This window comes from Psammomys obesus, unplaced genomic scaffold (genome assembly GCF_907164565.1).
Source record: "Psammomys obesus unplaced genomic scaffold, mPsaObe1.curated_primary_1811, whole genome shotgun sequence".
NCBI classification, from domain to species: Eukaryota; Metazoa; Chordata; class Mammalia; order Rodentia; family Muridae; genus Psammomys; species Psammomys obesus.
In genome coordinates, this window is record NW_026596162.1 from 6451062 (window position 1) to 6473640 (window position 22579).

Genomic DNA, 22579 nt, shown 5'->3' on the forward strand with positions numbered 1-22579 from the left:
GTCTGTGTGCGTGTCTGTCAGTTTCTTTGGCTATCATGTGCCAGGTAGTTCCAATTTCAGGTATTAGCTGGCCACAGGCAAATAGGTTCTTAATTCTTCATCTTAATTACTGATATTATCAGCTCACACATTATATATCATTCAGTAATTATATTTACATATGTGGACATATAGAGATTACACAATGGTTAGAAGAGGGTTGAAGAGCCCTGCAGACAAGTTTAAGGGGTTGTAAGAGGCCTCCCTGGAGGCACAGGCAGCTAACACAGGCTCAAAGGCAAGTCACTGTACATGATCAGACAATGTGTAAATGAACCCGCCTTAACAGCTGCTAGAGGTGAACAGAGCTGAGCTGCTGGGTCAAAAGTCCAGCCATGCTTCAGGCTTGAGCTCAGCTGCAGAGGTGAGGCACAGGACCATGGGGGCCATAACTGGCTCTGGACCAGGTCCAGTTGGACAGACAGATGGACGGACAAATGGCAACTCACGTAGGCTGCATCAGTGCTGGGGACCACGCTGACCTGAAACCACAAGGACAGTCCGGGGTTCTCTGGAGGCTCTTTGGCACATACCATGTGGTCGGATTCAGAATGACAGAAAGATGATGTGGGGATGATTGTGGGGACCTGAGGAGGCATGCCTGAACTGCTGACAGACTCAGGCGTCATCAGGCCAAATTTGCCCACAAAATAGTTTGTGTTTTCCAAAAGACGCTTTATCAAGGACAGTAGCTAACCAGGATTTAGACTCTGTTAGCATTGTGTGCCAGGTTCACAAATCACGCCACACGACTGGTTCCACGTGGAAGGTTTATTAAGGGAAGGGGGAAGGGGTCACAGAGACCGCCTCTGGGAAGGGCAGGAAAGAAGACGGGGCTTCGAGTTCTCTTACGAGGCGACCCAGAGCATGCGCAGGTGGTTTCAGGAGGTCCATAGGTGGCCTCACAGACCCAGTAACCGGTTTGTCGGGTCCCTTGGGGCTGGCCATAGAGATGCCTGCTTACAGATCCCAACATTCCCCCCTTGTTGTTTTATTAAAAAATGAGGAGATAGGAAGGGGTGATGGTGAGGATGGCATAGAGGCGACCTTTGCTCTTCAAGCTACTTCCTGATGATTAGGGGTGTTGTCATTCTCAGGGTATAGCTGGTCCCCACCATCAGGGTCAATTGGAGGGTCATTGTCATCTGGTTTTCTGTGGGCAAAGGTTCATAATCCTGAAGAGTAACTGATTAATGGTTCAGTCAGAGAATTTTTGCATTTGTTGTTGGAGGAATGTAGAAAGGAAGTTAATTAAGCAGGGTGCAAAAAGCAAAAGCAGAAAAACAGCAGAAGAGTTGTGAGAAAGGGCAGAATCCATTTCCATATGGGGTTCTCGAAGGCCCCAGAGCTAGATGCCTCAAGCTGTTCCCTTTGCTTTTGTAGATCTGTCTGAGTTGTTGGATTTTATCTTTTACTATACCCGATTGGTTGACATAAAAACAGCATTCCTCCTGGAGGAAGATGCAAAGGCCACCTTCTTTAGCTGTAAGGAGATCCAATCCTTACTGCTGCCAGTGAGTCGATCTGTCCTTGGAGATTTAGCATTGTCTGAGCCACTTGGTGGAGGTCCTGGATGAACTGGGAAGAAAGCTGATAATACAAGGTTAGTGAAGTGGCTAGTCCTGCTACCCAGTCCTGATTCCTGCAACAGCCAAGATTTGAATTGCCCTCTTATCCTGCTGGGCAGCTATTGAGTCCATGACTGGGACTGGTAGGGGCTCCTTTTCATTTGTCACCCTCACCTCCAGGAAGAGGAGCACCTGCATGCAAACTCCTGACCAACCAGCAGGCAGATGATGGTAGACCTGAGTGCCACAAAGAATCGAGGTATTATTAGCAGTAGGGCATTGGGGTTGAGATTAGGTATCAAGGATATAGTTTTATTTCACTCTACGGAATTTAGCATTCCTACAGAGTGTATCCCAGATGCCCAGATCCCAGCTTGCCACACCAAAAAGGGTGATGTGAAAAAGGTAGGGGGTTGTAGCAACATCAGAGTCAGGGCAGTTAGTGAATGGTGAAGTAAGGTTACTTGACAGAGTCATCAGAGAAGCTGTCAGCGGTAGTTCTGAGTTGGTCCCAGGTGGGATACACAGCCAGAAAGTGTTAAAACAGCCCGGTTGGGTCACATTCAGGAGCTTGTAGACTGAGGTCAGAGTCTGAAGTAGGAGACAAAAATGACAGGTTTGTATTATTTAGGTGGGGGGATGTCAGAGAAGCAATGACCTTAGATGCAGGAACCCTGTTGACAGAGTTCCTGAGTGGGGAGTGAGGATTGAAATAATTAAAGCAAGTCACATCAATACATGAAAGAAGTTTGTGGAACTGCCAAACTTGTTTTCTAAAACTACTTCCCTATAGCAGATAAGTTCCAAGGTCAAACAAACAAGTTTTAAGGAACTTGGCGAAACTTCCTCTTTTCTCAGTCTCAAAGTGAAGGCCAGGGTGAAAACATGTTTTTTAATAAATAACAAAGAAGCCTGACAAACAAGCAGCTTTCCACACTTACAGGAGTGTTTAATTACCTTCTCTACTTCTCTCATCCCCAGGGATTGGGTAATATACCAGGTAGGATCCTGAAGCTGAATGACCACAGGGGAATGGTGCCTATTGACAGAGGGGTTTTGGACATCCCAAACACAGAGGTCCACTTGAGAGGCTGGTAAAAGAAGCGACATGTCACAACTGGTAGGTAGGGTAGTTAGGAAAAGGAGAGAGGACACTGATGAGCTTGTGGTTGGGCAAATGAGTGGAGTAAAGGAGATAGAGGCTTCCACTTTGGCTAAAAGGTCCCTTCCCAGTAAGGGAACTGGACAGGTTGGCATCACTAAAAAGGAATGAGTCAAGTGAACACCCCTGAAAATACAATTAAGTGGTGGAATCCAGCAAGGCTGGCAAGGCTGTCCCCCTACCTGGACAATAGGGGAACTAGGAGAGGTTGGTCCCCAACACTCTGTAAGACTGAGTAAGTGGCTCCAATGTCCACAAGGAAAGAGATGGGCTGCCCCGATACCATGATAATTACCAGTGGCTCCCTGCTAGTGATGGCAGTTGTCAAGACAAGGGAACTCTGCCACCTTCAGTCATCTGTAGCCAGGCCTAGGATATCAGCCAGAGGGCAATCTGAGAATGATGCCCCCATGTCACCGGAGAAATAGTTGCAGTCAGCACCCCAGTGTCCCTCTCAGTAGCATTTTGGACATGGCCCCGGTGCCTTGTGGGGGTTAGGACAAAACTGGGCCCGGTGACCTTCTTGACCACATTTGAAACAGGGACCTGTTGTCCTCGTTGCTGAGGCCAGTCAGATGGCCTTGGCCAGCATTTGGTATTTTTGCTTGTGAGCTTTCTCATCTCTCCCATGGTACACCATAAAGGCCAACACTAAGACTTCTGCCTGTGGAGTCAGAGGTCCTTTTTCCAAGCATTTAAGCTTAGCCCTGATGCCAGGCTGTGAGAAAAAAAATAGGTCATCAGAAGTTGCCTACCCTCTGTACTTTCGGGGTCTAGATTAATATGTTCTAAGAGGGGCTTTGTAAGGTGCTCTAGGAATTGAGACTGGTTTTCATTCCTGTCCTGAATGACCTCCTGGAGCTTTTCATAATTAACTGGCTTAAGGGAAGCCTTGCAGAGACCAGCCAGGAGGCAGGTCATGAACTGATCTCTGGCTAAAATGCCTTCTGCAGTAATATAATCCCATTGTGAATCCTGGTCAAGCACCGCTCCAGCCCCAACTAGGTGTACTGCAAGTTTGTTTGGTAAACCTCATCTGCATGCATTCTAGCCTGTTCTCAAACTCGCCTGTGTTCCTCAGGTTATAGGTTATTGGTAAGAATCATATATATATCATGCATGGTGAGACTATAAGATTGAGTGAGATATTGAAATTCTTTAATGAAAGTAGAAGGATTAGAGCTTTAGAAAGTTCAGTTAATGAGAAGGGAACATGATACCCTAATTAAGCCATCTATACCAGCCACCTCCTGCAAGGGAGGAGTTGAGGCTGGTTTATGCTGAGCAGAAGAAGCGGGCTTTGCTATAGAGCGAGAGTGGGTAGCAGGGGGCTAATAGCTGTTGGTGGGGTGAAAGTCGGTGCCAAAGTAGAACGACTAGGACAGCCTGTTGCTTGGGTGGGGGGTGAGGGTTCTGGAGAAGCCAAAGAGGAAGAGGAGGAAGCAGAGGAGGAGGGGAAAAATGTCAGAGGTTGGGAAGAAGCTGGGGGTTGACAATGATGAGGTGGGAGTTCATCTGCAGGGTCAAAGGTAAAGAACTCTTGAGGTTGAGACTTTATAGTTAGAAGAAGTTGGGTAGGAGAACAGAAAGAGCAGAGAGACGGTTTAGAGCTGAGAAGAGAGAAAGCTTGAACATAAGATACCTGATCCCATTTATCAGATCGCTGACAGTAATTAAAACAATCCCATAAAATATTGGGATTTAATGTGCCATTAATCAGCCAATTTGAACCATTATATAAGGAATATGTAGGCCAAGTTTTATTACAGAGGCATATGAGCTAAGAGGCCTTTAACTCAGGTTTTAAAATTCTCCAGAAGACATCCCAGTGAGGACACTGGAGGAACAGACAAATGGGCAGTTCCCATTGGGAGGGTAGGAGTCATTGACCTGTCAAGGTGTTGCAAGAGCAAGGTTTGACCCAGTAGAAATGGTCCTACCTGATCCAACAGCTCTTCAGCTGTGGCCAGTGACCAAGGGCACAGCTGCCCCTAGGAGACACAGTTTACTTAGCGCTAGGATTTTCATAGGCGAGCATGAGTGGGAGGAACTGTTATGTAGAGGGAAAAAAATCTTTCCCAAGGGACAGAAGAAGCCCTAAATGGAGGTCAAAAAAAAGGGTCAATTGTAGCCAGTGAAGACTACGGTTGGGGGTACCTCTGCCTCAAAGGGTAGTGGGAAGTTGCCAGAGGCTTGACAATCAATTTTCTCTTACCCAGAGAAACGTTGATGCTGACCGATGAGGAAAACTCACCAATCCAGCTGGTGTTGAATGCAGCGGATAGTTATCTAGTTGCTGGAAAGTGGGTCTTGGGTGGATTTGGATGAAACAGATTTCCAGCAGCTTCAGTCGGGTGCCAGCAACCACCACGTGGCCTGGCCGCTGGAGGCACCTATTCCCGGCCAATGCACCGATGTTAGGATCGTCTAACAGTTACACAGCGGGTTCACAAATCACGCCACATGACTTGTTCCACGTGGAAGGTTTATTAAGGGGAAAGATCAAGGGAAGGGAAAGGGGGAAGGGGTCACAGAGACCCCTGGGCAGGGCAGGAGAGAGAGGAGAAGGGGACAATCCAGAGCATGTGCAGGTGATTTCAGGCGGTCCGTAGGTGGCCTCACAGATGCTTAATATCTAGTTCGTCAGGTCCCTTGGGGCTGGCCATAAAGATGCCTGCTTACGGATCCCAACAGACTCCCTCTTATGAAGCCCACACCACAGGTAGGCATTTGCGTTCTCTCCTTGAGCATCTCTCTATTAACCTTTGTATTTAAGATCTATGTTAAAATATCATTTAATAAACTCCAACACTGTTTCCTACTGACTCATCCTGGAAGTTTTTCAGTAGTAAAACTATGAATCTTGGTTTTGCTTAGTGGGAGTCCCTAGTGGGGAAATGGGAGTGCTTCAGAAGCTTTTATGGAGGAAAGGAGCTGTGCCTCTGTCCCTGTCTCCCAGCAATCTGTCCATCAGTGGGAGCTGTTGCAGTCCAAGTATCAGCTGTCTTCCTCATTATGGGATCTAGGTAGGAGTGGTTACAGCCTTCTTCAAGCTAGTGTTTTGCGGAGGTTCTTAGGCCTGTCTGTCGGTGTGGTTGGTTGGTTTCTATACACCCAATCTACTTTACTAACTCATAGTGTACCTCCAGGAACATCATTTATTGATGGGTGCCTTCGGGAGGTGCTGGGTAGGTGTGGTATCTATGCATACAGTGAAATATAGTCATCCTGCCTCTGTGTTTGTGCTCAAAATGGAGACAAATGGAATGGTGCAGAGTGATGCAGAGCCTGCAGGCTATTCCTTTCCATACTATGGAGTACCTCTGTGCAGGGCTCAACTGTTCCACAAGCTGCTGATTGTGAGCTAAGAGCCCATTCTCCATGACTGTCAAGCTTGCTAATATCAGAATGACTTAGCTTTCCAATTTTCAGTTTTCTCATCAGGAAAGTGGGGACTATAATTGCATCTAAGGTCAGTGATCAGCTCTCATCCCTCATATTTCCTGCTTCCTGTTCCACTATCAATCTGGCTGTCAGATCCCTCCTCCTCCCAGTAGAATCTAGAATCCAGCTGTCTTAAAGGGGCATTGCCTTTTTCTGTTTGAAGTCAGGGTGTCCTTTAGGATCAAGTGTTAACCTGCTGATTTCTCCTGTTTTTCTGCTTCACATTGCAGAACCTTCAGCTCCAGGGTACAGCCTTGTCATGGTGGACAGGTGTCCTTGTCTGAGGTGGAGGGGTCTGTTTCTGCTATTATTCGGGGAGGGCAAGGTGACTCAAGAGGAACAGTACAGACAATGATTTACATCTTTGGCCTTCAGCCAAAGTAGAGGAGACAGACTTGAAATGAAGGCAGAGACTGTCAGGCTTTCATCCTGTGCTAAGCCTCCTGTAGGCTGGTGTTTTCAGCAAAAGCTGTTCTAAGCATATCTTTCAGAAGGAGGATCAATCATTCATTCATGTTGGATAACCGCACGCATGTTCAGTCTGATGCACTTTCATAGGCCACACACTCCTGTGACCAGTACGGCAGTGGCTACTCTCATGTTTAGCAGCATAGGTGACGCATACCTGTTTGTGTCCCTATAGAAATAGGCACATACAACACCGCAGGCACCTTGGGCTCAACATTATGTTCAGGAGACTTCGTTTTTCCTATGACAAGCAGTTGCATTTCATTCAAGAATTCTCATGGCCAAATACAGAGACAGAACAGGGTCTGGTGACGTTCGTGCACAGCTGAATATAGAAGGCAGAGGCTGCTGCTGGAATCTAGAGAATGGAGGACAGGACTTCCCCGAGACATCCTGCATTGCACATACAGGCCTTTAGAAGGCATTTCAAGACTTGGTATCAACAGTGCCAAGGCTGAGCAATGCACTGTGAAATAACTGTTAACAGGTAATTGATTGTTTTTACTTTGGGTAAAGTATATGAGTCACAAGTTTGTAGAAATTATTGAATTATATGTCCTTTGATTCAATAAGTATCTTTCTTCTGAGCAAGTTTCTAGGAGGGAAACTGCTGGATTATTGTCAGTTTTTCTAAGTTGTACTAATTACATTTCCCCAGCAGGCTCACACTGTCTCAAATCTTCATTAATACTGGCATTTTTTTTTTATCTTTTTCTTTGTTTTTTGTTTGTTGGTTGGTGTTTTTTTTTTTTTTTCTTTTTTGTTTGTTTGATTTTGTTTTTCTGAGACAGGGTTTCTCTGTATAGCCTTGGCTCTCCTGGAACTCACTCTGCAGACCAGGCTGGCCTCAAACTCACAGAGATCCACCTGCCTCTGCCTCTCAAGCCCTGAAATTAAAGGTGTGAGCCACCACCCCCCAGCTGGGCTTTTTGTTTGTTTGTTTGTTTGTAAGAGCATATGTTTGCGGTGCTCAGGCATGTGTTATGCATGCTCACATGTGTGTGGGTACATGTACGGGCCAGAGGTTGACATTAAAGGTCTCCATCTATCACCCTACACTTCATTTGCTGGGGCAGGTTCTTCCTGAACCTGTAGGTTGAAGACGCAGCCAGTCCAGTGAGCCAGTTCACTCCTAATGTTCCTCACGCTGGCATCAAAGACAGGCTGCCATGCTTGCCAGTTTTTTTCATGCCAGCGCTGGGGAGCGGAACCCTTGTCCTCACCCTTGTGTGGGAAGCACCCTATCCACAGAGTCACATCCTTAGGCTCTCAGGCTCTCCTAGAGGACAGCCTCGGACTTTTGACCCTCTGGCCTCCGTGGCCTGAGTGCTAGGATTTGAGAAATGCATTACCAGTGCTTGGTGGAGGCACAGCTGCGGATCCAACCAACCCCGGACTTCCTGAACGTGCTCCAGCACCAATCCTCTTTTTGTTTTCATTTTTTGAAATCCTTTTCCTAGACACGCCCCCTCCCCTGCCGCCCCAGTTCAGAATGTCCAGACGCTCCACACAGCGATACTTGTTACGTTATCCTTCCCAGTGGCTGGTGAAGGACGGATCACACACAAGGGTAGCCACTCATACACAGTAATCAGAGACGAGTCGGGTGGGGGGTGGCTTTGTGACTACGGTTTCTCTTGTTTCACGCCATACATCCACATCCTCAGGTTCTCATGTTCTTCTTTGTACGGTTGGTCTGTCAGTCACATCACAGCTCTGAAACCCACGGATTCAACAGACCTCAGATAGAAATGATTCTCTCAAAAGAATATTGCACCTGGCAGTTGGGTGTGGTGGCGTGCACCTGCAATCCTAGTACTTGGGAAGTGGAGGCAGGAAGACCAGGGGATCAAGGTCAACCTCAGCTACATAGGGAGTTCAAGGGCGACCTTGTCTTAAAAGCGATTGCACCCATACTGTAAGTTACAGATTTTTCTCTTGTCATTATTGGTGTTCTACACATAACAAAGCATGCCAGCTCTTTGCAGGACAATTACATTGCACTAGGAATTTGAAGTCATCTAGAGGTGATTTAAAAATATACATGAGGCTTCGCATGGGGTATTTGCAAACCTAAGTCATTTTGCACAAGTGATCTGAGCATCCAAGACTAGTGAGGAGCAGAGGATGCCCCAGAACCAGTATCTTAACATCACTGGAGCAACCATTCCACCCATTCACTTTCCATGATAAACTGTGCTGTAACGATCAGGTTATCCGTCATTTTAGTTCATGCTAATTTTTTCTACCTTGTGTGTATGTTGAAATCACAAAACACCCCTCCCCCATGATAAAGGAAATCCAGTGGAGAGAGAGAGAGAGAATCAAATAATGTTGGTCTCTGGTCCGTGCTTTCTCAGAAGTTGCTCCAGGCATCTGCACCACCTTCATTATCTAGGGCTGAAAGGCATGTCATCTGACTCCCCTGGCACCTCCTGCACACCTGCAGTGAGAACCCTGATCTTGCATGCTAGCATTCCCATCCCAATGCCCGGCAGTGAGATGGTAAACTAAATTTTGGCAAACCAAAAGATTTGCTCTGTCCTTACCCAGGAGCTACAGACACACCCAACTTGGCAGCACCTTTGTTTTGGTGGCATAGTTAAGGAGTCTGTTACCCTTCCGTGGTTAAACAGTTACACCTCTACAAATAAATGTAAGTCACATCTTGAAATATGGTCTGAGCCACAAGCGGTTCCCGAGTCTAGCACTGAGGTCGAGGCAGGAGAATTAAATAAAACAAGACCAGCCTGGGCTTCATTGTGAGTTCCAGGTCAGCCAACTTGGACTACAGACTGAGACCCTGTCATTCTCTTAGTCCCCAAAGCCAAGATCTTGTTTCTGATTGCTAAAGGCAATGCTGTCACGGCATGCACCTTAACAACAGCTTATCTGGAAGCACTGCAGCTGTGTTTTCCAAGTATTTGCTTGAAACCAACCTGTAGCCAGAAAGATCTTTGTAGTCAGCCGCGGCCTCAATGATAACGACATGAGGTGCGGCATCTCTAGCTCTTGTGTGATGCCTTGGACTGGTGACCTATTGGGCTTATCGTCGGAGTCTTTAAAGTTCTGCATGTTAGATAAGCCCCCACCAGCCAGGTTCAGTACCGTATGCCTGTAATCCCAGCACTCAGGTAGGCAGAGGCAGGCAGATCGCTGTGAGTTCAAGGCCAGCCTGCTCTACAAAGTAAGTTCAGGACAGCCAGGGCTACACAGAGAAACCCTGACTCAAGAAACAAAACAATAACAACAACAACAACAACAAAAGATAAGCTCCTATCCACACTGAGGCAAGAATTTAAAATAATGCTCTGGGCTCTGCAAACTAGGTAACAACTTGTTCTGTTGTTAATTAGGTAAAAGGAATAGAGAGTAAAATGATTGGCCCCCAGAGGAAGGTTTTCTCTAGAGGACCCCATTGGAAGACGTCTGAGTTGTGGGAGAATCGTTGTTTTAGTTAAAGACAAGCTTTGAAAATGTCTTCTTTCTTCCCCCCACCCCCACCTTGCAACATGATTATCACTATTGAAACATAGACTAAAAGCATCATTTCTGAACCATCAGTCAGTCAGCCTGGGATGAAGTCACGCAGAGAAAACGGGGATGTCAAGGTCCTGTACTTTCTCCGTTTAATTCAAAGTGAAAAGCAAATCCCTAAATTAAGGAGGAATCCCTGAGTTACTTGACTTACTTCCATAACAAAACGAACTGCAGAACCAATCCTGGTGGAACATGCCTACCATCCCAGCAGCACTCAGGAGGCAAGAGTATCAAGAGTTCTAGGCTGGCCTGGGCTACTCATGAAGAAAGACGTGGCCACAAAGTGAAACCAAACCTCAAAGCGAACTATATAAAAAGTGTCCTTGCAAAGAGAAGCCCCAGAACTCATCCAAGTTTACCTGGTTCTGTCAGCCCTTTCAGCTTGGATAACTTGACCCCCCACCCTTGATGTAACACTGTTAAGATTTCAGTCAATCCTCTCCCCGACGAGCTGCTGGTACCCTTTTTGCTATTACTTAACTATGCTAATCTGATGTTTCTGTATGAACCAAGTTCTTCCCTGAGTAAAGAATAATGATTAATTGGGGATGAAAAACAAGTCCCAGAACAATTATGAAAGCATAATGAAGAGTGTGTCAGTACCTGCAGCTCAGCAGAGGGAAGGAGATACGTAGGAAGCCAGAAATCTTCCACCAGTTGCCCTGTCTTGCCTGGAGGTGCTCCTGCGCTTGATCTCTTTGTGTGCTTCTGGGTAACAGGATTAAGCCCAAACTGTTTTGCTTTTGCACAACATCCAGGTTTTCCAGGTGAGCGGGTGGGGCTGGCAGCAGCTCAGAGTCCTGTGCTTTCTATATTGCTTCTTTTTTTTTCCCTCTGGGTTTTGCAGGGTCAGGTGAACTCTATCTTGTCCTTCCTCTAAGGAAAGGCCAGAGGTGCGGCTGACAGGCCTTCCTGGTCTCCGTTGATTGCTTTTCATTTCTTTCCTTCCTTTTTTTTTTTTTTTTTTTTTTTTTTTTTTGCAGTGCTGGGGATTGAAGTGAAGGCCTCCGTGTACAAGGCGTGTGCTAGACCAATGCTCTGCCATTGAGCTGTATCTCCAACCCCAGTTTAGAAACCTTTAAACTATGTTTTATTATGCTCTAACTTTTCCAGCTCTCTTTTTTTTTTTTTTTTTAAATCTTTATTTTTATTTCTATTTTGAGATAAGTTCTCATTAAGTCACCCAGGCTGGCCTTGAGAACATGACTTCTTCCCCAATTTAGTCTCCAAAGTGCTGAGATAACAAGACCTTATTAGACTCTAAGTCTTCTGTTGTTTCAAATTAACAGTAATAAACAATGATCTCTGTATTTAGGGGCTGTGCTCTGTGTAGTTTAATAACTGTGTGTGTGTGTGTGTGTGTGTGTGTGTGTGTGTATGTGTGTATGTGTGTGTGTGTTGTACTAAGCAGTGAACCCATGGCCTTATGAGTACTATATCATTGCTTTACAACTGAGCTCTATGTCCAGGCCTCATAAAGAAGTCTTGAGTATTGCTCGCCACATAAGGGTTCTGTATGCAGCAGAGAAAATGTCTTTAAGACAGCCCCAGGGAAGGGTAGACTTGTCTAGCCTGATTAATTGGCTAGTTCAAGAGTAATTGCTTCCAAAGTGAGGACTGAGGGCACGGTTGCTAAGGCTTCAAGTATCAACTTTGTCCTTGACTGTAGGAAAAGGCAGGTAGGGAAGGCCGAGGCACCCAGTCTCAACAGCAGAATGCTCACAGTGCCCATGCTGGACAAGCAGGCTAGCCTGCAGCCTGTTCAGTAGACAGAACTGGGAACAGACATCCTCTAATCTGATAGCCGGCTTTGTAAAACATTCTCCAGTAGGGACTTGTAATCTGGGACCCCAGAGCTGTTGTTTTGAATATGTAAACAACACCCCTGGCTGTAATGGACTGAATTCAGAAGCATTATGAGAATTCTTATTTTGGTCAGTCTCTGTACTTCTTAGTACAGTAATGTCATTAATGTCTATCCCCCCAATCTTTAACCTCCATGTTACTGGCCATTTGGAAAGGCCAATGTAAACAGTTGTAGCTGCCCTAATTAAGTTATGTATCTGTATACTGAATGCATTGTCAGGCCGCAACTATTTCATATTCATTCTAAGCCACAAGGCTTTGCCAAAATGAAATTACTGATGCCAAAATTACTCTGTTGTTTAGACACAGCAGACGTAATAACCTAATATTTAACAGTGTTATTTTTGGAAAAAGGATGAAGCCAGAGATTGAACTGTCCTTTGCCCTACACCAAAGAAGATACTGGGCAGAGAATGAGCTCCCTTACAGCATGGCTGCACTTTCTTTCACTACTAACCTAAAGACCCAGGGGAGGGTTCCTCAGAACATTTGTTTGAGGCAGGTGCAGGGATTGTTTAGTAAGGAGGAAAGAAAAATAACGTATAAGCAGGAAAAAACAAAACATGTAAATAATAGAAGCTGGAGGAATGAAACTCCAGTTCAGGACAAGGCTGGGCATTGGGCTGGAGTCTGGGTGCTTTGAACCTCAAGTTCCTTTGTAGAAAGGGATCGGCACTCGGTGCTAGTGTATCAGTGGAGACCTTCCAGAAGGGAGACTGAAGGACATTCTTTCTTCACAGGCGGGAATGAAAGCTCATTTCCCACTGCGAGTCAATACACAGGGTACAGACTCTCACTTGTGAAGGGCAGACTGACTAGTGAAGGAAAACGAAAAGGCAATCAGCAAACAAGAGGGTGCTTAAAGCCGAATGTAATGTAGTTTGTGGCAAGTTGGGTATGGGTATGCACACCCTCTTGGGAGGTAGAGGCAGGAGGGTCAGGAGTTCAAAGCTAGCTTCAGCTACCTAGTGAGTTCCAAGCCAGTCTGGTTTGCTTGAGACCCTGTTTTGTTTTGTGTTGAATATAAGGTCATGGAAAAGTGGAAGGATGGAGATGCGGGAGCATTTGAGTGGTCTCAGGATGGTTAAGCCCTTAATGCTCTTTAGAAGCTGATTGGAATGTCGTTGCGGCCAGGATTCAAGCCTTTCTGTGAAGCCTCAGGTCTCATCCAAATCAGAGAATTCGAGGGTACAGCCCTCTACCTGCTCATTACATCCCAACATCCTCCAACACCAGAGCAGACGCCTCCTGAGTAAGAGGAGAGGGGTTCTTGTCAAGGCCCCCCCTTCCCCCCCTGGCCGTGTCAGATCCCCTAGGACCGGAACTCCTCCCCCTGGGAGCTCTTGTTTTGGAAACTGGTGGGGTGGGGCCAGAAAACATTACAATGGAGCTGGGAAGGAGGAGGTGTGCTTTTATTTCAGATTGTGTCATCCGAGTAGAGTCTCCCGAAGCAGCACTTCACAGAACTGAGGCTGTTGTTAGATCCCCTGGGCTGTTGACCTGGCACACGGGCGAGAGTTGGCTGCTGAGCAGGCGACAGAGGCAGTAGAGGAGGGCAGGAAACGGCACGCCGAGACCGGCTCATCCCTCCAACTTTGGCTTTTGCTGTGCCGACTGTAACAGGAGGGAGAAAGAGCTAGGAGGGGAAGGGACGAAAGCAGAGGTGAGAAACTCAACTGGACAACGGGGGTAGCAGCAGCGCGGAGTACAAAAGCCAGCAGATGCGAACCGGGAGGCCAGAGGAGGAGGAGGAAAAGGCAGGGCTTGAGCAACCTGCTGCTGGGATTTAGACAAAGGAGGTCTGAGAGGCGCGGGATCAGATTCTAATATCTGCTGCGGGAGAGAGAGAGAGAGAGAGAGAGAGAGAGAGAGAGAGAGAGAGAGAGAGCGAGCCTTGCTGCTGGAGGGCTCGGGGAGATGAAGCGGCCGGAACTCGCCGTGCCTGGAGCCTGTACCGCAGCGAGAGCTCCCAGGAAAAAGTGAGTGTGGGGAGCGATTTGCAGGGCTTGATGGACTCTTGATTTCTCGCCCCTCTTGGAGGCATGCCGCCTTCCGTGCGTTACCTCTTCATAGTCTCTGCGACTACTGTCATCGTTTTTATTGTGCTGTACGTGTTAAGTTTTGGGGGAGACCAAAGCTACCAGAAGCTGAACGTCTCGGACTCCTTGATGCTGACTCAGGTGTGCGCGTCCTTTATCAACGCGAAAACCCCTTTCCTGTGGAGAAAAAAACTAATGATTCACGAGGAGCCTTCTTGCACAGAATATGTGACCCAAAGCCACTATATTACCGCCCCTTTATCTCAGGAAGAGGTCGAATTTCCTCTGGCGTATGTCATGGTCATCCATCATAATTTTGACACCTTCGCGAGGCTCTTCAGGGCTATCTTCATGCCTCAGAATATCTACTGTGTTCACGTGGACGAAAAGGCGACAGCTGAATTCAAAGGTGCGGTGGAGCAGTTGCTAAACTGTTTCCCCAATGCCTTCCTGGCCTCTAAGATGGAGCCGGTGGTCTACGGTGGAATCTCCCGGCTCCAGGCTGACCTGAACTGCATCAAGGATCTGTCCACCTCCGAGGTCCCCTGGAAATACGCCATCAACACCTGCGGCCAGGACTTCCCCCTGAAAACCAACAAGGAAATAGTTCAGTACCTGAAAGGCCTTAAGGGGAAGAATCTGACCCCAGGGGTCCTGCCTCCGGCTCATGCGATTGGAAGGACCAAGTATGTCCACCGAGAGCACCTGAGCAAAGAGCTTTCCTACGTGATCAGAACGGCCACACTGAAGCCTCCCCCTCCCCACAATCTCACCATTTATTTTGGCTCTGCCTACGTGGCTCTGTCGAGAGAGTTTACCAACTTTGTTCTCCATGACCCACGGGCGGTTGATTTGCTCCATTGGTCCAAAGATACTTTCAGCCCCGATGAGCACTTCTGGGTGACGCTCAATAGGATTCCAGGTATGTGAGAGTCCACGCTTTATGCAAAGGAGATGCCCAAAGGCCTCTTTACCCACAGGTGCCACATTTCAGGGTTCAACCCATCTTAGATGGAAAAATATTCACAAGGGGGGGGGGAGCAACAGTGTACCTGTGTTGAGTGTGTGAAAGTAAACAAGTAAACGTTCTTGTTACGAATCCTTAAGCAATGCAGTTTAACAGTTATCACCGGCATGTACACTGATAATTAGATGTTACAAGTCATGCGGAGAAATACACAGGAGGGTGTGTATAGGTTATGTGAAAATGTTGCCCCATTTGATATAAAGGACTTATTCATCTACAAGCTTTCATCACCCAAAGGGAGCCTGGAACGAGTTCCCTAGGGATGCTGAAGGCTTGTGTTTAAAGGACCTGTGGAGTGCCCGTGATGCCCTTTGTAGGACCACTCCCATGCAGTGCCTTTCCGTGTACCACCGGCAGCTTACGGCTGTCACAGTCATCTCTCAGAACTGGGTTTTGTTCATTCTAGAGGTTTTTCCTCCTCTTAGCCCAAGGTCCTTGCCTGGGCCACCCTCCTGCCTATGCCTAGAAGCATGCAGCTTCCTTCTCACCTGCCAGACCTCAGCTCTCAGAGGAGGGCCACTCTGACAAACCCCTCTCCACTGCCTGCCCCTTCCCAACCAACAGCCACCTGCCAGCACACTGCCCAGTTTCCCAGGCAAAGAGTCACCGTGTAGAATGATCATATGCACCGATCTGTGTGGATTTGTCGTTGGTCTTTTCTGTGGGAGTTGAGGCAATGAAGTTGATGCTGCTATATCCTCTGGTTGGCTGCTATATCCTCAGTGAGCAGATAACTTACTAGATGTTCAGTGGGTTTGTGTTAGATGAAAGAGGGTGAAAAAGCAAGTGATGAGTGAACAAATGGCAAAACATGGGGCTTTGCTATGTATGGGGCCACAGCTATGGAAAACTCAGAATACTGAAGTATTTGAACTCATGCAAGACTCATTACACTATGATATATATATACACATATATGTATATATACACATTTTGGGGCTGGAGAGGTGGCTCAGCAGTTAAGACCACATACAGCCGAGATACAGACACACACACATACACACATTTTTGGGGCTGGAAAGATGGCTCAGGGGTTAAGAGCACTGGCTGCTCTTCCAAAGGTCCTGAGTTCAATTCCCAGCACCCAAATGGTGGCTCACAACCGTATATAATGAGATCTGGTACTCTCTTCTGGCATGCAAACATACATGCTAGCAAAACACTTTAAAAATCTTAAAAAACAAAACAAAAACCACACACACTGTTCTTCCAGAGGACCAGAGTTCAATTCTCAGCACCCACATAGGCTCTCTTAAACTATCTGCAACTCCAATTTCAGACTCGGACTCTGGCCTCCACAGCCTCCTGCACTCACTTGCAAATACTTGTACAACAGACATAAACACATACACATAATGTAAAATATAAATTTTATAAAACACCTTTACTTCATACAAATAATGATATTCTAAGACAAATCCCTTCTTCCTCATCAAAGTGTCTTTGCCTTTAAAGATTTAATTTATCCATTTATGTATTTATGTATGTATGTATGTATTTATTTATTTATTTGTTTGTTTGTTTGTTTATTTATTTATTTATTATTACAGCATCCTACCTGCACGTATGCCTGTAGGCCAGAAGAGGGCACCAGATCTCATTACAGATGGTTGTGAGCCACCCTGTGGTTGCTGGGAATTGATCTCAGGACCTTTGGAAGAGTAGCCAGTGCTCTTAACTTCTGAGCCATCTTTTCAGCCCGCGTCTTTGCCTTTAATAACGGACTAGATGAGTTATTTTTATCATAGTTTCATTGATTTTGTGTAGGGAGATACAGAGTGTGCCACTGCAGAGATGTGGATGTCAAAAAGTGTCATGTTCTATACCCCAGGAAACCAAGTCTGGTCACTTGTCCTCAAGCCAGCTGGCATTAACAGTTAAGGAAAAAGACTTATTCACTATGGCCACAGTGGGAAGAGGAACGGTAGGGCATCACCAGTTCTCTTTAACTTCTTACGGTCACGTACTGTGACCCGGGGTTTGGTACAGTTTTAGGAAGTTGGTTTTCTTCTTTCACCATGTGGGTTCTGGGAATCAAACTTTAGTCTGTCTTGGCATCAGGTGCCTTGACCTGCTGAGCCATCCCACTGGCCTTGAATCATGCTCCTTAAAACATACATGAAATGCGATAGCATTTCTTTGGAAGGCAGCAGCATGCTGTGGGCTCAGTGAAAAAGACAAAATGGATTGCTAATGAACTAGACAGCACTATTACAGAGAGAGAAAAGCAATCATTGTTCTGCCATTGGGGGAATGCCAAGTTGAGAATGCTGGTAAGTGCTCCGGGGCAGCAGGGCAGGGCTTGCTGGGCAGTAAACACACTCATGTTCTGGAAAATACCAGGGAGTTTGGACTCCGAATCCCCAGGGGAGCTGGCAGAGCCATCTAGCTTAAATACAGCACAGCCTCTCATCTTTTCACCCCTCATCTGCTGTTTCTGTTATTGGCCTGTGATTTGGGGACATTAGGCACTTAGAGGCTGATTTTAATATTTAAATATTTATTCCTTTTCTATTTCTAGTGTTCTCTTAAAATTCATGAGGAGTTTGGAGTCTGGTCATGTGCACCTTGGGTTTGGTACCGAGTGAGATAAGGTCATTATGTAACTCTGCTGAAGTATGGCTTCTGGCGTGTTTGGTTTGTTGTTGTTGTTGTTGTTTTGTTTTGTTTTTTGTTTTTTAGACATAAAGAAAGAGATGGCCAGGCATGACAATACATGCCTGTAACCTGTAATCCCAGCATTCAGGAGATCAAGGATGTGAATCCAGGGACAGCTGGCTTAGCCGTCAGGTTCCTGACTCATAAGCTAGGGAGGGAGAGAGAGGCAGGCAGGCAGGCAGATACAGGATTTGGTTAATAGTTGGTGGTAAATAAATCTGATTATCTCAGCTACAGGTGGTCAGTTTCGTCCTTGTCAAACCAGTGACAAAAAAAAAAAAAAAATCAAGAACAGGAGAACCTGCTTTTCCCCTCAGCCTCCTTCCTCCTTTCTACCAGTCAACAGACAAGATGATAGATGAAGAATGGACAGTATCACCAGGATGGTGACATCATCCCAGGGCATGGATCCTAGAGCAAGAGGCAGGCTCCCTTGAGCCTAAAAATTTGAGGCTAATCTGGGCATCATAACAAGACCCCAACTTAAGTAACTAACTTAGTCCAAGAAAGAAAACTTTCTTTGCCTGGGGACCTGGAGTGTGGCCTGCCAGCTTCTGTCTTCTCGAAGCACCAATGTAGCCTCCAGTAAAGTTTGGAAATCCATTCCAACTAGGAAAGGAGAGGCTCAGGCAGGAGTTCACTTGTTCTTACATGCGCCGTTCTTTGCAGAAGACATGGTACCCAGAGTACCATCAAATCTCCCCCACAGCATAGGTGGCGGTGCTCGGAGCCGTTAGCTTCATTGATGGTGCCCTATCTCCCTGCAGGAGGTGAGGGAGACAGCCTCTCAGCTGAGCAGCTAGCTCCTGGTGGAGGAAGGTGAGGGCAGCCCATGCCAGTGTCTTGTCTGCTCCCGACTCTTCGTGAGACACACTTCAGGATAATAGGAAACTCCCTGGGTTCTGCCTTCTTCCTTTCTTGGACAGTTCTGAGCATCCTGGTTTAGAGAGAAAGGAAATCCTGTTTGCTAGGTGGAGAGCCTTCCCAAATTACAAGTGAACTCGAGAACAAACAGCTAAAAAGCACTCTTCAGCCTTCAGATCAATTTAAAATGTAGTCACGTGCTTGGCTAACTCCAACATTTGACTACGGGGCGGTCTCTGTGATGTAGAATTTGGGGTGTGTATCCTGATTCACTACTCCCAGATGGCTTTTAATCACACCAACTAAGTGTTCAGCACTGTCACCTTTTAAAGGGAGAAGCTCTCTAATGCCAACACTATGTGCATGTCCAAATAGTGTTGTTTCTTCTTCAGAGCCACCACCTGATTGTCTGCTCCCGTTGGAGAGACAGCTGGCCACTTGTATCCTTTCCCCAAAATATTCCCAGGAGAAATATGACTGAGGGGTTTGGTTGCATCTGATAGTGGTGTCGGAAGACAAAGTATGAATCATTTAAGAGGCCAAGAAGAAAAGCTCCTCGTAGAGGCAACCCCTGTCACGTGACGTTATTGCCGCTCTTTTTCTCTTTCCCCACAAGTTGTTTTTCTGTGGAGAGAATTGCCTATGTCTTAGCTTTTATCTCTGCAGTTAGGAACGGTGTCTGGGTGGAGATGGAGCTCGGTGGCATGGCATTTGTCTAGCGCTTGTGATACCCTGGGTTCCGTCTCTAGCACAGAAATACAAACCAGCATGAGGGGTTGCCAAAAGTTAGGCACACTGTGATCTCACCTTCTTAAGAAATTGAGGTTTTTATCTCAGCACCAAGGAGGCAGAGGCAGGTGGATCTCTGTGAGTTCGAGGTCAATCTGGTCTACAAAACTGAGTTGCGGGACAGCCAGGGCTACAAAGAGAAACTTTCTCTCGAGAAACAAAATAAAACAAAATTGAGGAACCTGGATTCATATAAAAATGAACCAATAGAAAACATATGTAGGTTAATTCCTGTACAAAACAGCTATGAGAAAAACAAACAAACAAAACCCGCAAGTACCAGAATAACATCTCTAAAGACAGTGACAACATCCCAGCATGGTGATGTCCTCTTTCCAACACTCTAAAAGACATTAAGAAAGGGGGCAGGAAATTGAGATGCTACTTTAAGGTAAGAGGGCTGGAAGTGTAGCTTAGTGCTGGGACACTTGCCTGGCAGGTAAAGCCTTGAGAAAAAGACAGGGGGAGGAGAAAGGAGAGAGAGGGAATGGGGTTGAGAAGGAGAGGGATGGAGAGAAGGGACAGAAGAGGAGGAAGAGAAGGAGGGGAATAGAGAGAAGGGGGGAGAGGGAGGGTAATAGAAAGGAGGGTGTGAAAGGAGAGGTAAGAGTGTAGGACAGGCTGGGGAGGAAAGCGGAGGAGAAGGAGGAAGAGAGGAGGGAGAAGAAAAATATAGGGAGGAAGGGAGAGAGAGAAAGAAAAGATAAAGGTGCCCAGAAAGAACACAAAGAGGTTCCAAGGGGCCCCAGTCTCAGGCCTCCTTCAGAAAGCCGGGGAGCATGGCTGCCTGCCATCCTGGAGTGGCTCCTGTGCAGGAGGGACAGCCGGCCCTCCCTTCTGGCAGCATTCTCAGAGTAGGCCCCGTGGGAGCCCAGGTTGGTGACACTAGGGAACATCGGTTTTTGAGGCTGCCTTGACGGGCACCTCTTGCTGTGTCCCTAATTCCTGAGGTCTCACTGTGACAGGCCACCTTGAAGAAAGAGTCTTTTTTTCTTTTTTGCCAGCTCTTCCTCTTCTGTCCTCTTTGTTTTGGGGGGTAGAGTTGGGGACTAGAAATGAAAGCAGTCAAGGTCTCATGCATGCTTCAAGAGATCTCTCCCGTTGAAGTGTTCTCTCAGGCCTCCTGAAGGTTTCAGGCTTGTGGATGCTTCGCCATCTACGGAAGTATCAGATTGATCTTCATTTTTCACAGCCTGGGATACCTAAATTGTCTTTTCTCCTTTCAGGGCAACCTTATTCTAAGAGAAGGGTGAAGTTATTTTGGCTTCTGCACGCTGCCACCCCCCAAAAATGCCGGGTTTGTTCCTTTTGTTTTGTTTTTTTTCCAGACAGGGTTTCTCTGTGTAGCCTTGGCTGTCCTGGACTCAGTTTGTAGACCAGGCTGGCCTGGGACTCATAGAGATATGTCTGCCTCTGCCTCCCTGAGTGCTGGGATTACAAGCGTGCAGAACTGCTCCCGGCTGGCTGCCTTGTTTGTTCTTAGGAGACTTTGCTCATTTGCAATCTGACCTTTCTCTGCAAGATTGTCTCCGTCCATAACAATGTTTTCATTTGAGTCTTTTCCTCCCCCATTTGTATATATATTTGTATATATATATATTTTTTCAATGCTTCTTTGTCAAACAAATGATCTCCACCTTAGAAGAGATCATATGATCCCATTTCCTCCTCATAATTTTAATTCTAAAAATAACGTAGTTCCTACTTTGATTGATTTTGCTTTCTTAACTGAGACACATTCTTTGGGAGAGTGTGTTAACATTTCAGGTTGCAAGAGTCAGGAACTCAACTCGAGGTAGCTTAAACAAATCTCAGGGCTTACTCATGGAAAGTGCACGCCAAGGATCTGGCCTCCAAACCAAACCAAGGGCTGAAACAAAGTGTTCAATACCTTTCTTGACCAGCCCTCCATATCTGCCCAAATCTGAGGGCCAAGCTCCAGGGCCTGGCACTTCAGCGGCTAGGATCAGACAAGTCCCGGGCATCCTGTCTCTGTCTTGATCTGGCCGAGCTTCCCTTGGGCAGATTCTCTCCACACAATGTCAGACAGGCTAGAAATAGCCCCAGCTTTACTTGGTTTGGGCGGCTGGCTTTCCTGGGAGGAAGGGAAGACGATTTCCTGTTCTAGGAGTGGGTCAAGGGAGACCTCGCTTTGGTCTTGCTTTGTCCATGTTCCTGTCAGCGATAAGGCCAGGGGCTGAAGAGTGCTGACATGTCTTTCCTTGGGTCATTTTCTCACCCTGAAACCAAAGGCAAAGGGCCAGCCCTGGTTCAGGGTGGCACTGTGGCAGGGTGCAGGACAGACAGAAACACATGCCTGTGGCGGATGTCCTCTTGTACCTGCACCAGAAAGCTGTTCATATTGTCTTCATGTGGTTTTAGAGTGGGAACCACCTCCATGGCTTTAACCACCTGAGAAATGATAACTTGTAAATTATCTTTGTGGAAAAGACACGACCTCGTCACCGTATCTTTTTCCTTTAGAAAATATTTATTTCTAATATATATTACTTCAGTTATTTCTTTGAGAATTTTATACTTGCAGTTTGATCATAAGTGTCCCTACTCTTTCTCCTAACTGCCCTCAGACCCATTTCTTATCTCGCTAACTGCTCCCAATTGTATGCCTTGTATGCCAAATGCTCCTGGTTCTGAGGCAATCCACTGGAACATGGTCAACCTAACAGGAAGCACATTCTTAAAGAAAATTGATGCTTCCTCTCCCAGAAGCCATCACGGGTCAACAGCTCCTCTGTGAGGGGTGGGGCCTGCTAGGCCCTCCCCGGTCCATGCTGGATTGCTGATTGGGTTGATCTTGTGCTGGTCATGTTCAGTCAGTCACAGCTGCTGTGAGCTCATGAGTATGACTATCGTGTCCCAGAGACACTGTGTCCTTGAAGCCCCCACCCTGTCCCCAACCTTTGACTCTTTGATAACTTTTCCACTCTTTCTTCCACAATAGTCACCGAGGGTTGGCGAGTAGGAGGATGAGAGCCGTGTCTCGTGGGTGGCTGAGCACCCCACAGATGTTTATTCCGTGCACGTCGACCAGTTCAAAGTTTCTGCAGTGACCACCATCTACCACACAGAGAAACTTCTCTGATGAAGTCTGAGC

At 46.7% G+C, this 22579-nt stretch overlaps 1 protein-coding gene across 2 annotated transcripts in view; it reads left to right on the plus strand.

The window, feature by feature from the left end:
- The window catches only part of Gcnt2 (glucosaminyl (N-acetyl) transferase 2 (I blood group)), a 94273-nt gene that overhangs the window by 20061 nt on the left and 51633 nt on the right, over positions 1-22579 (plus strand). The window contains exon 1 of one of the 2 annotated variants that reach the window (XM_055595152.1): positions 13513-15048. The exons of the other annotated variant lie outside the window; for it this stretch is intronic. Within the exon in view, the coding sequence (XP_055451127.1) occupies positions 14130-15048 (919 nt within the window). The 5' untranslated portion in view covers positions 13513-14129. Of the gene's footprint in view, positions 1-13512; positions 15049-22579 lie in introns of those variants that run through there. 2 annotated transcript variants of the gene reach the window in all.